The following is a 19,168-nucleotide window of genomic DNA, read 5'->3' on the forward strand; positions in this document are numbered from 1 at the left end:
GGTAGTGGGGGTGGGGTGACGTGGTAGTGGGGGTGGGGGGTGACGTGATAGTGGGGGTGGGGTGACGTGCTAGTGGGGGTGGGGGGTGACGTGACGTGTATAGTGGGGGTGACGTGACGTGCAAGTGGGGGTGGGGGGTGACGTGACGTGGTAGTGGTGGTGGGGGGTGACGTGCTAGTGGGGGTGACGTGACGTGGTAGTGGGGGTGTGGGGTGACGTGGTAGTGGGGGGTGACGTGACGTGCTAGTGGGGGGTGACGTGACGTGGTAGTGGTGGTGGGGTGACGTGATAGTGGGGGTGACGTGACGTGTAGTGGGGGTGGTGAGGCGAGTGGCCCACATCGCTGGCCCCGTGCCGGCCCAGTGGAGCTAATAGAAAGAGGCTGCGCCTGCTCCGCCTGCGGCCTTGCGTGCTGGGGAGGTTTCTCCTCGCTCGCTCGCTCGCGATAACCCCGCGAGTAATCGTTAACAGGTGTGCTCGATGGCTCGTCGTTCCAGGCGTGTGTTGTGTTGGATTGGAGTCAATCGTGTCGAGGGTTTTGGCGAGATAATTCACAAGGCCTCGCGAAGCTTGTGTGGTACACACGGTGCTTGTTTGACCATACTTCACCACGCTGGTCAGTTCACTGGGGGTTGGAGGTCAATGAAGTGGGGGTCAAGGGGGGGTGGGGGGTTACCACTGATGTTAGCCGGGGTCCGGGAATCGAAATTTGGTTAACCGAGTTCGTCCGAAAGCGCAGCGCGGGAAATAAAATAAAAACAACACTTGCAGTTTCCTTTCGGAATAAGTGTGCGAGTATGTACGCGTATACAATGCCGTGCGGTAGGTCGACTCGGCCTCAAACGAGTACCTGGTGCGGTGTGTAGTGAACATCGCCACCGGGGAGACAAAGGCGGCCGGGCGTGGTGGTGGTGCTGGCCACCCACCCCCTCGTGTGCCACAGCGCCGGCCTTAATAGGCGCTCGCTAACAGCCGCTTGCCCCTAGAGTCTGTCACAGGCTACACGGGGGGGACCTTTGCCTACATACACCTAGTGTAAACTCCGTGTGGTGGGCGGGCATCATCCAGCAGTGGAATAGTTATCGACTCGTCAATGTCACAGTACAAGCCGAATGCTTGGATAGCGCTTGGATGGGCTTACCACCATGCAATTCGATGTTGTACGGTACTTCTATCGCCCCCACCCCACCGCTTGCATCAATGCCCCAGACTTCAACCAGTAATGACCGGTGTGGTGAAGTATGCGCGTTGAACTTCTTTCGCACGGGGTGCGCAACCGAAACGTGCTTATCGGGAGTGCGGTCAAATAGCTACCGAAGAGACGCACAAGACGTGGGGAGGCCCTCATCCAGCAGTGGATCGACAAGAGGGCTGTACGTTTGTATTGAGGGTGTCAATTGGCACACGCGTCTCACTTGATGGGGTCACGGTGGGTCCCCGACGTGGGGCCTCTGGGAGTCGCGAGGATCACCACCGGGTGCCAAAATCTATTCTCAAATTGCGACCGCCTGTTAACAATCCGCAGAGGGGGGAGGGGGGGGGTTCTAATTGTTACACAATTAACACCGCACTGTAATGAGTTGCTGCACGTGGTGCTGCTTATTTGTAATTTTGATAGCTTTTGTGAGCAGTGGTTGCGTAACCGCTATAATGTACGAGGTGTTGGTGCGGATCAAAAGGGGCCCCATTTCCAAAAATAACGCGTGAAAGAAATGGAATCGTGCGTGAGAGTTAATTGGCCCACATCTTCTCAAGCAGACCCACCCCCTCTGCCTGTTGTGATCCATCAACGTGATCAGCCCTTTGCCCATCTCTATGCTGGCCAACAGCCTCCAAGCCCCATCGCCTTCCCTCGTGGTCTCGTCGTTATGCCAACAGTCTCGGGATCAACGATTTGGGGGAAATATCGAATTGAGATTTTTCTGACATTGAGATTTTATTTGCGATTGGATTCTTTTTTAAGTCAAGCTTCAGTTCAATATTCGCTGTGTAATAGATTTAAAACACGTGATGGAGCATTACCACATGATACTATAAAAATATGAACTGCTCTATAATAATGCGAGGATGAGAACTTAAGAGACATTAATTGCTTCCAACATGTATTTATTGAAATTATTTAATTGAAATAGAACAAGCAAACATAGAAGAATTGTTAAGTTCAATACAGTTATAAAAAAACAATTCCAATAAATAATAGGACTTTATAAATCGCAAAAAATCGCAGCCTTTGCGATTTGCTAATCGCATTGTTTCAATTTTAAATCGATTAATCGTTCAGGCCTACCACAGCCCACCTCGCTCAAGCAACATCAGTTGTTCCATCGCTCCCATGTCACTGTGGTCATCTTTTTGGGTATCTTTGTTAGCTGCCATTCCACGACGAGGCCACGATCCCTTCTTGAGATGTATCCTTCTCAAGCCCACTTAACTCCATTTAATGTCTCTAACTTACTGTTTGTGCTCCGATCTGTGTGTTCGTGTAATTTCACCTTTTTTGTGCATTTCTTGATTTTTTTCACTTGCATATGATCCCATGAACACATTAAGAGTTGTAAAATGTTTATGCAATTTTTTATTAATTATTAGACATTAAAGTACATAGCCAGGTGAGTAAATACTGAAACACTTAATGTTCACTGGCAATGAAATACCTTAATTACAGCCATTTGTTACTAAAGTGCAAAATGTATCGTCTTATTTCTCAGTTACCCCTACTTCTTATCGTCACTTTCTTTTCGTAAAGTTCTATTAGATTTAAATATAAAATTTTAAGTGCAATTAACCTTTTTTACTTAGCCTTATTTACTTCATACTGTATTAATGTATCGTTAAATCTAGTCTACATTTATTAGATGTAAAAGCTAAAACATATTGTGGTCTTAAATGGATCTTGATGTATCTCAGGTCACCAATTATCAATCTCCTTGATCATTGAGTGTTTAATTATTCACAGCTAAGTTGTAAATGTAGAATAATGTTTCTTTGAACCTGCAGCTGTCCATGGCTCATGTAAAACAATACGCTTTTACAGTACCCAGCAAAGGCTCACTGAGTCTCAGGACTATTTTCGTGAGGTTCCTACCAAGCCTTCACAGAAGGGGGAAATGTTTCCATTTATATTCCCAAATAAGTCATTTTCAGCCCCTCCCCCCCCCCCCCATTTCCTCACATAATCGAGAATGGACTGTTCGTGCATTGTGCAGTTTTTCATTGGGATGGAGAACCCAGGAGGCATCGATGCAGGAAAGGTCGCTCGTAGGCTGGAGAGAGAGATGCTGGAGGTGTCTGACAAGTCCTCTGGGCCAGGCGAGGAGCAACCGGAGATTTCTCCGGAGCTACACCCTTCGTACGGCGCTCCTCGCTACAGCGCTATTTTCTCCTGCCTTGTGACCATCTCTCTCATCGCCCTCATGATCAGGGCATCGCTCGTTTCTGCCAGTGCAGGTAGATGCTGATGTGAGCTTTAATATCGCGAGTAAATTTGACGTTTATAAGCGATCGTAATGATTTATTCTAGGCACTTACCGATATATGCCCCTGATCTCTGTTCTTGTCACAGAATGCATCATTGTTCACTTTTTAGTTTTTGTTCCATTTTATTTGTCAGTATCCATGTTTCTGATCCATCTGTCAAAGATAGCATTACATGCTGTTTGAATGCTTTCTTCAGACGGACTGCTATGCTGCTTTTCATTTTCATGTTCAACTTTCCAAAGGCACTCCATACCGCTCGTATTATCTTTATTTCATCATTTTGATTCCCAAAGCATCTTCAGTGCCTTAGGTACACATAATCTGTATAATTAGTTTTCAGGTGGCATTTGTTTGTAAATGTGAATTGCATTGCTTCCAAGTATTAAGTTATATCCATTTATAGATGCTGATTCGGGAGACACAGACAACATGGGCTCTTCAGTAATTCTAAGCATCTTGGGTAAGTTTTTGATTTGGTTGCACTGTGTCAATTATATTTTCACCACCTGCTTCTGCAATACAGCATAGAATAGTATTCTTGTGAATGTACAGCTAATAATTAAGCATTTTACCTTGGAATATTTAATTGATGGAATCATATGTATGTCATTTGTATGGGTGTGTTGGCAAAGATAAATGGGTCCCCTCGAGTTTTACTGCAGTTGTATGAGCATTAATTATTTCTTATCACAGCTGTCTACCCAGTAAAGCTTCATTGGAGTCTCAGCACTCTTTCAGGAGGGTCCTGCCAAGTATTTTTTCAGTAGGGAGCTATGTTGCATTTTGTCATTCCAATCGAGTAGTTTGCAGGTGAGTTTTCAGCAATATCAGTTATATTGTGTTTTTAAAGACCTACTTAAGCAGGTGTTTTTCAGTGTAATAAAGCTGAGAAGTGTCATGAGGTCTCAGATGCCCTTTGGCCTGAACCTATATTTGATGACACTTTGTTTTACAGGTCTATGTTGTCCTTTCCTCCTGCCACTGGTGACTGGATTGTCCTGCTGCTGTTTCTCCTGGTCTCTGGCTTACTTTGACTCATTTGAGCCAGGAATGTTCCCTCCAACGCCACTATCCCCAGCTCGGTTGCGGTAAGGACGCTGCTGCAGTGTGTTGGATTTAGTTGTTATTGATTTATCATGTATTGGTGAGTAAAATTGTTGATTAAAACCAATAATTATGCACGTGGTAGAAGCATCAAATGTAATTTATAATAATTAATTATTAATGATTTATGCTGACGAAATGCATTTGAGACACTAACGTTACATTTAAAAACCTCAACACACTTGTCAACAACACTGCCTTAAGATAAAAACATTCGGTTACGTTTTGGGCAATGGCCTTTCTTAATTGCACGTAAAATGTTTCGTAATGGCAAATTGAGTGGACAAAGCTGTACACAATGAGATGGAAAAATGAGAAGTAACAAAACGTACAGTAAAGCCAAAGGAAACTATTGAATCTTAGACTTATCTGAATAGCTCGGGGTGAGGAGGAATTAGGGGTGAATGCATTTCATAACTGTGATTATACCCCTCGTGACAGAGCCTCACCAGTGGGCCTTCATTTAATAATCTGGACGATGTAGCTTCTGCTTGATCTTAAAATTCAAGATGTTCTTTCAGATTATTATGCTTAAAGTGCAATTATTGTTTTACGTTAAACAACAATGTGTTGTACAGTGTATTTGACTAAGCTCTTTATCAAGTGCGTTTTGTTATGTTTGGGATATTGGGGTACGTTTTGTAGGTAGATCATTAGAAACGGCTGTAGAACAATGTTGAGTGTTCTTGAAGGCCCCTGCGATTTCTCGCACGTTCCACGTTGCGTGCTATGTGCGGATCTCGTTGAGAACAAATCGCGATGTGCCTCGCGCCACCGTGGAGCATGCTGCATTTCATTAAGCATTATCACTTCACTTTTTCGCCTCTGACGTTTGCAAGTGTGAATTGTGTTTCACACTTTATGTTTAACTTTAAGTGTTGTGCCTTTTAATTATTTTTTGCTTTTGGAACCCAAGTCTCCGTGAAAACACAGGCTAGTAGTCTCGCTGTGCTCTCACCTAATTGAAATGATGGAAATTAACAATTTGTCTTATAAATGCTCTCTTTACACGAAACACTCATGATTCTGTTAACGGCCATCTGTTTTAACTGCATGTCTTGAAATTACTTGAAAATAATCTTCTAGGGCACCTTTTCACTTGAGTAATGATGTAGCACCACTTCCTTTGTAAAGTATACTCCTGGTCTTTGGTTCCAATCGGTTAAATAGGCAAAACAGTGATAAGGAAAGTGCTCAGAACATCTTTGGAGTTTCCAGCTGATAGATATTTTCAAAGGTTACAGAATATAAATCTTAACATCAAGTGCATTGGAAAGAGCATTCATGAACCTGCACTGAACCCCACGGGAGGTATGTTATCGAGGCTATCGACATATTACAGTGCTTATTGTGATGGCTGGTCTTACTTTGGGCCTTTGTGGATTGCAGGCACCAATTTTTATCTTCTTAAACGTCCATGAAAGGACTTAAACTATTTCGTGATGTTGCATTCTCATTGGTGCACAAATAACAAATACTCGACACATTTGTTAACAACGCCGTTTTAAAAGATAAATATATGATCGGTAACATTTCACGCAAATTGCCCATCTTCATGTGCGATGAATGAGCGCCATTAGGTCTAAAACTTTGCGTATTATTTACTTTTTCTCGGAAAGACTTTGTGTGCATCAACTGTAAATTAAAGTGTAAAGAGGCACAACATTCTAAGTGTTTCATGTTTGTATTGTTAGTGGCCTATTGATGATGAATCTGTATTTAACGTGAATGTGCTACTTGATTAACGTGTATTGTATATTGTAATGGTCTTTAAATTAAATTATTGACTGCAATGGCAGTGTGGGAAATATGTTAATCAAAAGAGTAAATAAACAGAATTGGTGTTATCAATAATAATGATGTTGACTGGGGGTGTGTCATAACCCAGCTACTTAAGGTAGATTACCTTCCAGACCGAACATCAGTGGCGAGTGATTTTTTTAAACCAGTCCCTGGACCCCCACTTCACAAAACTGCATTGACCAGCGCTGTGAAGCTTGGTCAAACAACCCCCACGACTGACACGGTCTGGTGAGGCCTGCCCATCAGTTGATTAACAAAGCACTGTAAATTATTATTTGTTAATACTGTAATAATATGTAAAACAACACTGATACTGGTTTGAGTTCATAAAAATATGAATTATCTTATCCATTAACCATTGTAAGTGCAGTGATGCCTACACGATTACTTTTCATTTAAAGAATGAGGCTACTTTGTGAACTGGCGGTAGCAACAATTTGACTTGGTTATAATGACCAGCTAGATCATGGAGAGCCACGTGGACTTAATTTTGAGAACCTGTGGCACAAAGACAGTCGGATTCTCATGTGTCTAGAGGGTTAAAAAAATGTTAAATTATTAATAACTGTTAAATGGAATATGGAAGCAATTACTCAACCACCCCATTGAGTCGGATTTCAGCAAACAGGTGCAACCTCTGCCTTGCTGATTATAGAGACCAGGCATTTTATATGAACGGGTGAAGCCACTTGAGAGGAAAATAGGGTTTAAATGGAACGGGTTGCAGCACGGTGATTTTCTCAAAGACACACCTGAATGTCAATGCAGCTTGATTAAAATTACACCCCTGTCCAATAATATAAATAATGTGATTGGTATATAAAACTATGATCTTATTTAGAATGTTATCTACTTCAAACGTGCACATGAGAAAGTACGTGTTTTTTTTTACTTTTGACTCTTACGATAATAATGTCAGCATCTATAGTAATTTTCGGCAAAAAAATCTTGGCTTTGATACCACTTCAACATTGGCATTGAACTCTCAGGAAAAAGTATATGGTATGGATATTAAATATTAATGTTATTATATAGAGCCCTGCATAATGATCGTGATAATAAAACTGCTTTGTAACATAATTAGGCCATTTTGTCTGGGAGCCCATAACCACTTTTTGCTTTATGAACAGGCTGCCAGAGATGAGGATTTGGTGTGAAAGGAAAATTAACCACTCGCAACAAATCATCCGTGACTGACTTTCCCTAAAACGTGCACCGAGCTGCTTGTGTAGCCAGGATACAAATGAGTACCACACAGCGGAACAAACCACACGGAGATTAGCTCAAGTTAAGCTCACATAGGTCAAGGATTTTATCGACCCCTAGTTTGACAGAAGAGCACCTCTCACAAAGGTGGTTTCTGTTCTAATATAGACACGGGAGGCGCCACTGTTTTGCAAGTGGAGCAGATAATTGGCATTGCAGCAGGCGGGTAAGGCACCGAGGGGGAAAGGGGTGGGGAGCAAGGCTTAGGTGTTGTTAATTTGGAAAATAATTACGCGTATATAAAAATCGTGAAGGTGCTGTCGCTGAAAGGGTAAGAAGCGACGAGGCGGCCCAATTCAGCACCAAGCCCTGCTTAGAATTTCCACCCCCTTAGCCAGCGCGTCTATCCACTGAGCCATGTCATTTTCATCCTATAATAATCTTTAGTTCATTACATGTTGAATGTCATATACAGTGTAGAATGCTGACGTGATGAAATGGTTGATCTCTCCCAGCTTGGCAATTGAAACAATGATTTCTTATACATCCCTCTGCTTGCCTGCCTCTGTTCACCCAGCACTATAAGTGGGTACACCACGGTTAGTGTATCGGCAGGTCGCAGATAGTGGGGTAAATTGTGGGTACTCGCACCCCTTCCAAGATGTCTGGCCCAGCGTGGAAGAGTAGGCCAAATTTACTCGAGGCATTCTCTGGGGATCCCTCTCACCGAGACAATGGCTGTAGCCAGCAATTGCAGGGCTGACCTTGTACCTTTTATGCAGTGTAGATTGTATTTATCAGTATGAAGTATTAGCTAATGGTTAAAACTTTTGCTGTTATTTTCATATACGGTATCAAGTTTAGTTTTTAGGAGCTAAAGTCTATTTGTTCATCCCCTGAGTTTATCTAGTTGCAGGTGATAGCCCCTGGATGGTGCCACCTACAATTCAGTCAAACTCTGTTACTGTGCGGTAATGCACGGGATGCCCGCGGTGGTTAATTCACAAACCGCGGCAGAAATAAATACGTAAACATCGTGCCAGCCCGGTGTGTCACACATTTTAGGAGTGTTTATCCCCGCGACATCGTTCATCCGCTAGAAAAACGGATTTCAGGATTCACCCCCCCCTCCCCCCATAGATTACAACAGTATCTGCAAACTGCGGTGTCACTGTCAATTTTATAATTTGCAGATTATTTGAGCGCAGATTATCCACGTTCTATATATTGTACTGTAGGCACACTAACGATTTTATTTGACATATCCTTGACTCCCCCAATCTCCCTACCTAATCTCTCCAATCAACATAGTGCTAATCTGCCATTAACACTGCTGTTATGCGCATATGCGGGCACGATCATCTTATGCGGCGACGGAAGCTAATTTCATGCGAATCTTTCTCCCCAATCTCCCCCATTAACACAACAGACGTGCTTGCGTCCGGGGATGGAATTCCTTTCCAGCTCAGACCTCGCTTGCTTGCCCATCGCCACATAAATAACCTCTTGTTGTAACAGCTCTCTCGCTGGTTCAGCAGTTCCACTGCTGGATTATTTTTATTTTTTTTCTGCCTCAGGACGACCGCTTGTGTTGCGATCGAAACGTCGTGATATATTATTTTTTGTTTGATTTTTTCTACCTACGTGACTTTACCGAAAGAACAAAAGAATATGGATCCTTGACTTTGTAAATGTTGTGGATTCACTCTTCAACACACCGGTGGGCTAAAGTGGTGAACTATTTGTCTTTTGTCAACGTGACACTTTTTTACTGATTGGCCGTGTCAGGTGGTGGAGGGTTACGGCACATTTATAAATAAGGCGATCTACCCCTAAACACGTTTATTATGAATTACTGCTAACAGTTTAAAAGTAATTTGACCGAGTCAACTTACATTACAGGACATTTATTTTCCTTTAATACTGATTTATGTTTGTGCAGTATTTTAAATTTCTCCTTTAATGCGATTGTCTTTTCTCTGATATTATATTTGCTCTATTGGTGTATGTTATTTTATTGCTTTTGCCATCTTAGTGACCCAGGTCACTCTAACAAATGAGACCATCTGCATTGCTTGAGTTCTCATCAGGTTAAACAAAATAAACTCCACTCTTGCGGATGCTTGATTTGCCCTTGTGTGTACACAATGAGTTGTTATTTTATGAGATAGGAAACGGAATAAAATGTGGCCTGTTTTATTAAAGCTACCAGTGAATGAATGGAATGACACTTGGGGGGTACCTCAGTGTTTAGTTTTGATGTAGTTTCCTTATTCACCAAGGTTCCTGTACCTGACACCATCGCAATCATTGAAGACTTGGTTCATCAAGGACTAAACACTGAGGTACCCCCCCTGGTGAGACACTGTTTAACCAATACATACTTCACTTGGAATGGAACTTTCTACAAACAAACTGAGGGCACCCCAATGGGCTCCCCCCTATCTCCGGTTATAGCTAACATTTTCATGGAGAAATTTGAGACAGACGCCATCCAGACTGCCACTCTGTGCCCAACCTTATGGAAGAGGTACGTGGATGACACTTTTGTCATCTGGCCACATGGCCGGCCTGCTCTAGACCAATTCTTCGACCACATCAATTCCATACACCCAGCCATCAGATTTACCATGGAAGTCGAAAAAGATGGCAAGCTACCTTTTTTGGATGTACTAATTAAAAAGAGACCTGATGGTTCAATGAGCCACTCTGTCTACAGGAAAGCTACCCATGCGGATGCTTATCTGAAACCAGATTCCCACCACCATCCATCACAGAAGAATTCTCTCATCAAGACTCTGTATCATAGAGCCCAATGCATATCCGACCAGGAACACATAGGCAGTGAACTCAAGCACGTACACCAAGCTCTTAAGGCTAATGGTTACTCCGACTATACAATCCGCAAAGCTATCACTCAAACCATGAAGAAGGACCCTCTTGAGGAGCCTTTCAAAACCATCACTTTACCCTACATTGCGGGGATCACAAAAAGATCTCCAAAATCTTGAATAAACACAAGATCCAGGTCCGTTTCAACACATTACATAAAATCCGTGATCTGGTTCCGTCTGTAAAAGATGTGATTCCGGACATACAGTACCCTGGTGTCTACAAACTAAGTTGCCTCTGTGGTAGTAGTTACATTGGAGAAACCAAACGCCATGTCTCGGACCGCATTCGTGAACACAAAGCAGACCTTAAACACGGTAGGACCAACACCTCGGCCGTGGCAGATCATTGTTATAATTCAGTAGGCTCACATGACATTGACTTTTCCAAGACAGGTTCTTTGTAAGCCATCTGGCTACCATGAGAGATTCGTTCATGAGGCTATCCACATATACAAGCACAGAGACAATTTCAACCGAGAAGATAGATTCTGGCTTAGCAATCATTGGAAGAGATTTGATAAACCATTTCAGGTCTTAATTGATTGTTCACGCTTACAGTGTCTTTCAGAAAGCTTACATTAATTTTTCGTCTCCCCCCTCCTCTTTTCAGAACATAGATGGACTAGTCCTTCTAAATAAACTGCCAAATCGCTGCGCGTGACGCTGACGGTTTTTATAAATAAATAAATACACCGTTTAAAAATAAATAAATTTGTGCAAACCGACACACCTGATGACGACCGTTTGTGTAATGGTCGAAACGTCGTGAGAATTTTTTATTGTTTTATATATTTTTTATTATTTTATTGTTTCCCTTCAACGTGACTTTACCGAAAGAGCTAAGAATATGAATATACACTAAATTGCTCTTTAAGTTAGTCTTGTAGTTTAGCATTGGTGTGTATTTATTTGCATGGGCATCTCAGAATGGTGTTTTTCTGTGGATATTATTTATTCTCTTCCTGCCTATTTTGATTACAGTCATCTACTTTAAAGTGTATTACTTCCAGTGCGCCTGGAACATTCAATCTTTTTTTTAATCTTAGCTTTACTTTTGAAATCACAAATAAACACATTCCTGCGGAGGGAGCTGGTAGGAACGTTGGGTTGCTCGGTCAATGGCCAGGGTCAACGGCGGTACCACGTGGTGTATTCCGCAAATATGCTCGACTGTGAGGGTGGGCACAAGCGGGCGTGAGTAGGTTAAACGTTGAGTTTTATAAGGGCACCACGGGGTGACCAGCCACTCCCCACCCAGCCCCACCCCTCCCACCCCCCACCCAGCCCCACCCTCCCCACCCAGCCCCTCCGCACCCTCCCCACCCAGCCCCTCCCCACCCTCCCCACCCAGCTTCTCCCCACCCTCCCCTCCCCACCTAGCCCCTCCCTCCCCTCCCAGCCCCTCCCCACCCTCCCCTCTCTACCCAGCCCCACCCCTCCCATTTTTTGATGCACGACGGACGGACGGACACAATAATCCCCTGTGGGCTGGTGTAACCAGGAGATTCCTACCAGTATAAGCAAGATGTATTGGACATAACCCTCCTGGTAGAAACCATAACATTGCATAGCAATTTATATCATAGCCATGCTTATAGGATAACCATTTTAATTAAATTTAGATTAATGAGCTTGCCATTGGCTACAATATATATAGTTTCAGGAAGTCATTATTTTGTGACAATGTTTGATTGTTTCTTTTAATTAACACATTCTAACTCCCTTTAAATTGCGTGTTCGCCTGTAGATGCAATTAAAATTAGATAGTGGACAGCCACATTTATTTCCGTAAATTAATAATTTAAGGGATCTCGGTGACTAGGACAGTGGGCTTGCTCTCTGGGTACAAACGCTTTATTACATTGAGCTGTCTACAAGCATGTGTCGCTTTGTAAGATGCAATTATATTACCTTCTAAGACACGTGTACTGTGTCATGGATTAATTTCCAAAACAAAACCAAATTGACAAATTACCAGCTTATCTCTTCCAGGATTTTTCCATGACAAGATGCGTGCCTGTTGTTGTAGAGGTTGTTATATCTGGACTAAACTGTTGTAACGATAACGATCAAGAAATATATTTACCATTCTAGCAATGTGTCGTGTAAGAATTCTAAAGGGGAGGTCTTGTAACCCATGTTAAACCAAGGTTGGGTCTTGTCTAATAACTAGCTTTTTTGCCCGTCCAAGGACAGGTGTATATTGCAGTAAATTTTGAAATATTCAATAGAAAAATTGTTCAGCTCATGATTATTAATGGGGGGGGGGGTTGCCCCATGTGGAGTGACGTCACCCGATAATGGTTATTGGGGAAGGTTGCGGAATGTGGAGTGACGTCACCCCCTCATGGCTATTGTGGAGTGGTGCGGCAGGTGGAGTGACGTCACCCGCTCATGATTATTAATGAGGGGTAGGGTGCAGCATGTGAAGTGCACAACCTTTTTGTACGTTCGTGTAAATTTCCACGCGGGCATGAATATTAATGAAGGGGGGGGGCCTTTTTTGCAGTGACGTCACACGGATGTAGCACTGTGCTGCATAGATTTATTTTTCACCATCACTTTCTGTAAAGAAACGTCATATTTGAAGCGACTTTGCGTAATAAATTATTTAATTCGACTCGACCTGCGTTCGTGTAAAAATCCACCCACTCATGAATATTAATGAGGGGGGGGTGGGCCTCATGTGGAGTGACGTCACACACCGGACGGACAGACATTTCTGGGTGATTATAGTAGGTAATTGCTGCCATAGACAACAAAGGATGCAATGGGAGTTTGCTATCGCGATCTCATTTAAACATCCCTTGCTTTTGAAAATACATTGCCATAGCAATGTGCGGAAACAATTAAATTATAGGGAAGCACTTTAATAACATTTCATTTGGCTTGGTGCAAAATTGGAGGGTTAATGAACAACAACTCTACCCATCTAATTAATTTAATGAAATGCTTTATTAAAACTGATGGCAGTTTTGTCACCAATTTAGTTTTTGCAACCCAAAGGCAGAGAATTGCTTTTTTTTTCTTCCTGCATGTTTCAGTTGTGGCTCATGATATGCCCCAGCAACATTGAAAGCAATTACATTCTGGCCACTTAGTCACTGATCGGTGGCAGGTGGTAGTTAGTGAGAATGTGTGTGTATTTTCTGCTGTGTTACGAACATGATGTGCGTCAGTGCTCATCAGGATCACCTGGGTTACAGAAATAGGGTTCTTGATGCCTACTTGGTCTCACCCATGAATACTGGGCATGATAATTCTTTTTTTAAGCTAAATAAATTTTTGTTAAAATAAAATACACCTCATCAGCTAGGCGTGTGATGTTTTATTTCCACAACTCCGTAAATTGTTCAGGGTTGTGATTAAGCTCGATGTTAAATGTTTTCTTTTGCCCTGTTGTGCACGTATAATTTCTCGCTGCTGCACGATTTTCGACAACCAGTCATATACAACACATGAATCATAAATCATATATTCTGACACACATCATTTAATGCATGCAACACGAGTGCAAATAACGATTTTAATTGATAAATGAATATATATGTGCCTAGTAGACAATGTAAAATTGTAATTTAAAGTTGCCTGATGGGCGTGTGACATTTCAGCATGCCCTAACCTGTGTCGTGTGTTTCTTGTCTTGCAGCAAGATGACGGGTCATTCATTTCACATGGCCTACAGCATGGCCATTCTCAATGGAGTCACCATGTTCCTGATGACTATATGGTGGCTTATTTAGGAGCTCGAGTCGACTCCCAATGCCTTGGTGCTTGATGCCCTGGGGAGTGAGCGCGAAATGTGTCGGTGTTTGTCTTCCTCTGTATCCCACTGCCGGGATTTATTACAGCTTTCGGAAAGTATATCCTTTTCGCTCTCTGGTGCGTTTTCGGGTTGTGATGTCTGACGCTTCGCTCCACTTATTTCAGGAACTGAACTCCCACCACATAGAGCGAAATGTTGAACGTTACACGGAACCACACGTGGATCAACACAAACAGCACATCGGAGAGCTGTACAGCATAACTGAGAAAACCCTACGCAGTGGACCTCTTTGCTGCACTTGTATGGGAATGCGTATTACCTTCAAAAGTCACGGCACAGCTAAAGTTAATTATATGGTGACATTAACGCATAAGGAGAATATGCATGAATGATTTAATGCCAGTAAGATCCCCAAAGCACAAATGCCATGGTTTCATTGGCTTCTACAGATTAACCATACTTTTTGCAGAGACTAAAATCCTCTAGTTTGTTTCAACATTTCTGTTAAATCAATTTGAGAATATTAAACATTTTAAAGGAATGCTATTATCTTATATTGTCTTGGTTGCAGTCCGGTGGTGAATAATAATTTCTCCAAAATTTTTGTATGAAACAGATCTTTACATCTCATCAGATTCCTCCAATATAAATACATATTCTGATTGAGTTTTTATGCATATTCCATGTTTGATGTTCAGTTATTGCATGCACTTTTTTAAACATTTTACATATGTGATTATCCAGAGGTGAGAAATGTGTGCTGTTTAAAAGCACATTCCATATGTGCACGCCACAGGAGTCATTTGTGCTGATGATTGACCCACATTAATTGTTTCAGTTTTTAGTTTCATTTATTCGGTATAGCCCTGTGAGCCATGCGGCTCTTGACTCGGGTGCAACCACAACAAACAAAAACATGAACAAGAAAACATCTTAAAGTGACTACACGCAACAGTAAAATCCAGGAAAAAACAGCAAAGTCTTCAGGAAAAAACACCATATTTCAACGCTGTGTGCAAAAATCCCAGTGGGATGCAAGTCAAATAACAACCATAAGACAATTTAGATTAAAGTTATCAGGCTAACTCTGTACTACAACAAACAAACATGGCTTAACCAAAACGTTTTCAAAATCCCCCAAATAAAGCTATAAAAACAATGTAACAGTGATCATAGGAACTGTGATTCAAATTTAACAATTAACGATATACACAACATGTACGACCAAAATTTGCAGCCATAGCTGGCAAATGGCCTCATTTTGTTATTTGTGAATACCCATGCAATCCCATAATTGTATTATGCTCATTACATTTTATTCTACGCTGTGATACTTTTATTTTTTTTTATACAGTACAGTATTTTACATTTCAGGGTGTTGTGGCACGCTGTGTATTATTTGCATGTGGCCAGCGCTTTGTTTCTGTTCTCTTCTGGCAATGCAACTATAAATACATTTTGATTCACTGGTTAACTACCACTTCTAGATTATTCTGCTGCTTTTGACCCCACATATCACTCACACTTTCACTCTTACCTATCGAACCACTCTGTCTTGATTTCCTGACAATGGTTGTTTTTCATTTGCAAAACCTTTTCGTTGCCATTGATCCGAGCTCTCGTTTGCTTGTCACTGACATCAACTCTGCAGGTCGTCATACCTCCTCTACCTGCGCAATACCTCCAATTTACTCTAAACTCAGCCACTTGCCGAGACTTTCATTCATGCCTCTACGATTATTGCAATTCTCCTGGTCAGCCTCTTCAATCCACTCATCCAAAATTATATAGGTTTGTAAAATGAAACAAGGCTGGTTTTTAAAGTGTATGAAGCACAATGCAAGGTCAATTTGAAAAACAGCAATGTTATAACTCTGGAAATTTTTTTATTTTATATGAACCCGTAATTCTTCTGTACTGGTGTACATACTGGTATAGTTTATCATGCATTCGGAAGAAATACTGCCTGTGTTCCTCTACTACTTGTTAAGATATATTTTTGTATGTTACCCAATTTTATATAAGGACTTTATGTAAATAAAATGTGTGGGTGAAACTAAATAAGTATTTTTCATTGTGTCCCATGTATTTTATATTCATACACAATACATGACATACACTTACTTTAGACAGTTGGAAGATGTTGAGGTTTTTCAAGACACATTTGAGCATCATTTTTCTCAGGTCTCCTTTGAGAAACTTGCTATAATGGTCAGTAATATAATGTACGTTGGAATTCCAAATCATTCTTAACATTAACGTCAAATACAAGTTTTTAAAATACCGATGATACGCTCTGATTACTCTCTCGTTCGTGATATTTTATGACCACCGCTTCTTCCCGGAACACTCATGGTACATTGTTCCTAACTTAGTGTCCACTTGGGGTGTCGCCATCGTATCTGGTCATAATTGTACATTTCTCCGACTGATCCAGTCTGCCACTTTGAGAGATTGGCTTAACATTGCCGCAATGGGAAATGATGGGAATTAAAACTGGATTCAAATTCTGCATTGGATTGTTTGACGTATATTTCATTGATTTTTATGCACAGGGAAATAGTGAAAATTATAGAAATAACAGTCATACATTAAGTATTTAATCACACTAAATATGTAAAACATGTTTAAATATTAACATCGTTAAATTGTAAATAATTAAAAAGGCTACATCAAATAGGAATAAACAGTCAAGATGGAATTGAAAACAGTGCTTTAGCTTGTACTGTCTTGCAGAATACCAACTCAAAATTTGTATACTTTAAATTGCAAATAAACATGTAAAGATACATTACATGATTACATGGTTTTAACTATTTTATATGTGAATCTATTAACATTTCTTGATGTGTGATTTGTTCTAAAACGATATAGGCTCAGCTGTGATCAGTTATTTTAGCCAGTCGTAACCCATACCATTGCGGTGCGTCATGGAGTACTATTTTCTTCCATAGTTGTGTAGTGCGTGTTTGCACACACCCACATGGGCTTGTGTGTCACGTTATGAATTTGACCTGTCCCTACTGGACATCTGTGAAAAAATAACTTCATAGCTCATCGGATTCCTCCGGCAATATAAATGAAGATTGTGATTCTGACATGAGTTCATTTTGGTAGGGTGTGGCGTGGCAGCATTTTTTCAAGATGCATTCTTGTGCAATACATTTTTGCTTGCGGCAAATGTCAACCCATGTATCCCTCTCTTATTTATTCGGGGATTTTTGTTTTGTTTTTCATGGCTTCTGTATTAAATGCATACATTTTGTTGCAACGGTTGATACTTTTTTTGTATTCTGTGTACGTTTTAATACCCCCTATGTTTTGGATCTTACCTTCGGTCCGAATCATATACGTCCGATGTCGCACGTGTATGATATTTCTCATACAGGCAAATTATGCATTCACTTTGTGTAATATATAACATTTCAATCTTGATCACCATGTTGTTGTGCACATTGTCGGTAGTTATCTTCCAAATATGCATGTAATGTTAATCCCGCGCATCCCTAATATGCAGAGTATAATGTTTCAGAGGTTTTTCTTTGAATATTAGTCATAATCAGCCATGATTTACCTGCTGCTGCATGAAGGCGTCACCACCATGCCCGTCAGTCCTGCGATGCCACAATCCATGTGCACATGAGCTGGCCATTGCCAACATCACAATGCGAGCAATATCTGAAGCAGTCCTGGAACACCCCTCACACCCTGGACTTTACCGACCTACAATGACCAGCGTGATGAAGTATGGTCGGACAATCCCCATGTGCAGCACGCATGGATCATCTATTTTTTACAGCAGTAAATTGACAGAGGGCTGAATATATATTTTTCTTTACAGCCTCACTTGATTTATTTTTACATTTTTTTTGCATTTTTCTGGTACGCTTGTGCATTTGCTGCATTAACCCTGTCATGCATCACATCTGCTGTGTTGGACTGCTGCAATATACACGGCATTGAGACAACTCTTATAAAACTGTATTCAAAATTTTCAACACATTTTGTGGGTTCTTTTGAGTTCAAAATTACATTACATTAAAGCGTGCCCAGTTTATTACGATATTGTCACAAACTGTCACAATCTTGGCCACTGACTTGTCCATTCAGGATTTGAGCCAATTTTAAGCAAGCAACCCTGTGGTATCAGGCTGCGCTTTTAATTCACGAAAAGAAAAGGTCACGAGTAATCAGTCACCACTGTCCGATAATAAATATCTGTGAACCATTTTCCAGACACTCTTTGTCCTCGAGCAATACTTCGCTTTTAATAGAAAATGAAATTGCAAATATGGAATTGTTTTTTTCCATCAAATATTGTTAAAACGTTACGAGGGCCACGGTGGCGAGATGTTAACGACCTCGTCTGGTATACAGAAGGTCGTGGGTTCGGTCCCGACCCTGACGCCTGTTGTATTTTTTGAGTTTGCATGTTCTCCTTGTGGTCGCGTGGATTTTTCTCCAGGTTCTCCGTTTTTTTTCCACATCACAGCCAATTTGTTGAGCTATCATTTGTGGCCAGGTCGCTTCTGAAAAATAGGTATGTAGCTGAGTTGGCCCGTCCTAGTAAAATTTTAAAAATATATATTTCATTCTTTCCATTTTGGTTGTTCTCTGCTGTGCTCAAAACATGTCCAGACCTTAGGGTAATAGTTGTATAATTATTTAAATAGTTTTCCCTATCAAATATGCCATGACAGGTAACATTGGTTTGTTGATCTTCAATTCCAAGTTAAGTGTTTCAAAAGCACTCCAAAATTGCTCTTGCTCACCATATTTCACCACATTTTGATCCAAGTTCACCCTCAGTAATTTCCATGAGCTTACATATTCTGATGTTCTTTCCCTCCAGCAAATATCTTCCTTTGGCGGTTTTCGATATTACTTTTGTTTTGCATATATTCATGTCAAGCCCAAC

The 19,168-nt window shown here is 41.3% G+C and overlaps 1 protein-coding gene across 3 annotated transcripts; it reads left to right on the top strand.

The window, feature by feature from the left end:
* Nucleotides 1-270: 270 nt before the first annotated feature.
* Nucleotides 271-17,526, top strand: ARL6IP6 (ARF like GTPase 6 interacting protein 6). Of its 3 annotated transcripts, none has more exons than XM_076057554.1 (6): nucleotides 271-471; nucleotides 3,207-3,447; nucleotides 3,881-3,937; nucleotides 4,433-4,565; nucleotides 9,873-9,947; nucleotides 14,134-17,526. In XM_076057554.1, exons 2-5 carry the CDS (start codon nucleotides 3,219-3,221, stop codon nucleotides 9,925-9,927), a joined length of 474 nt encoding a protein of 157 aa, XP_075913669.1. In that variant the 5' UTR covers nucleotides 271-471; nucleotides 3,207-3,218; the 3' UTR covers nucleotides 9,928-9,947; nucleotides 14,134-17,526. The 3 variants fall into 3 exon arrangements, with proteins under 3 accessions (XP_075913669.1, XP_075913676.1, XP_032801980.2); XM_076057561.1 differs by having other exon boundaries at nucleotides 9,873-9,935; nucleotides 14,134-14,244; XM_032946089.2 differs by lacking the exon at nucleotides 9,873-9,947 and having other exon boundaries at nucleotides 274-471.
* Nucleotides 17,527-19,168: the final 1,642 nt, after the last annotated feature.

The sequence above is a fragment of the Petromyzon marinus genome, chromosome 4, assembly GCF_048934315.1.
Source record: "Petromyzon marinus isolate PM22_M1 ecotype Great Lakes invasive population chromosome 4, UKy_Petmar_22M1.pri1.0, whole genome shotgun sequence".
In the NCBI taxonomy this organism is placed as follows: Eukaryota; Metazoa; Chordata; class Hyperoartia; order Petromyzontiformes; family Petromyzontidae; genus Petromyzon; species Petromyzon marinus.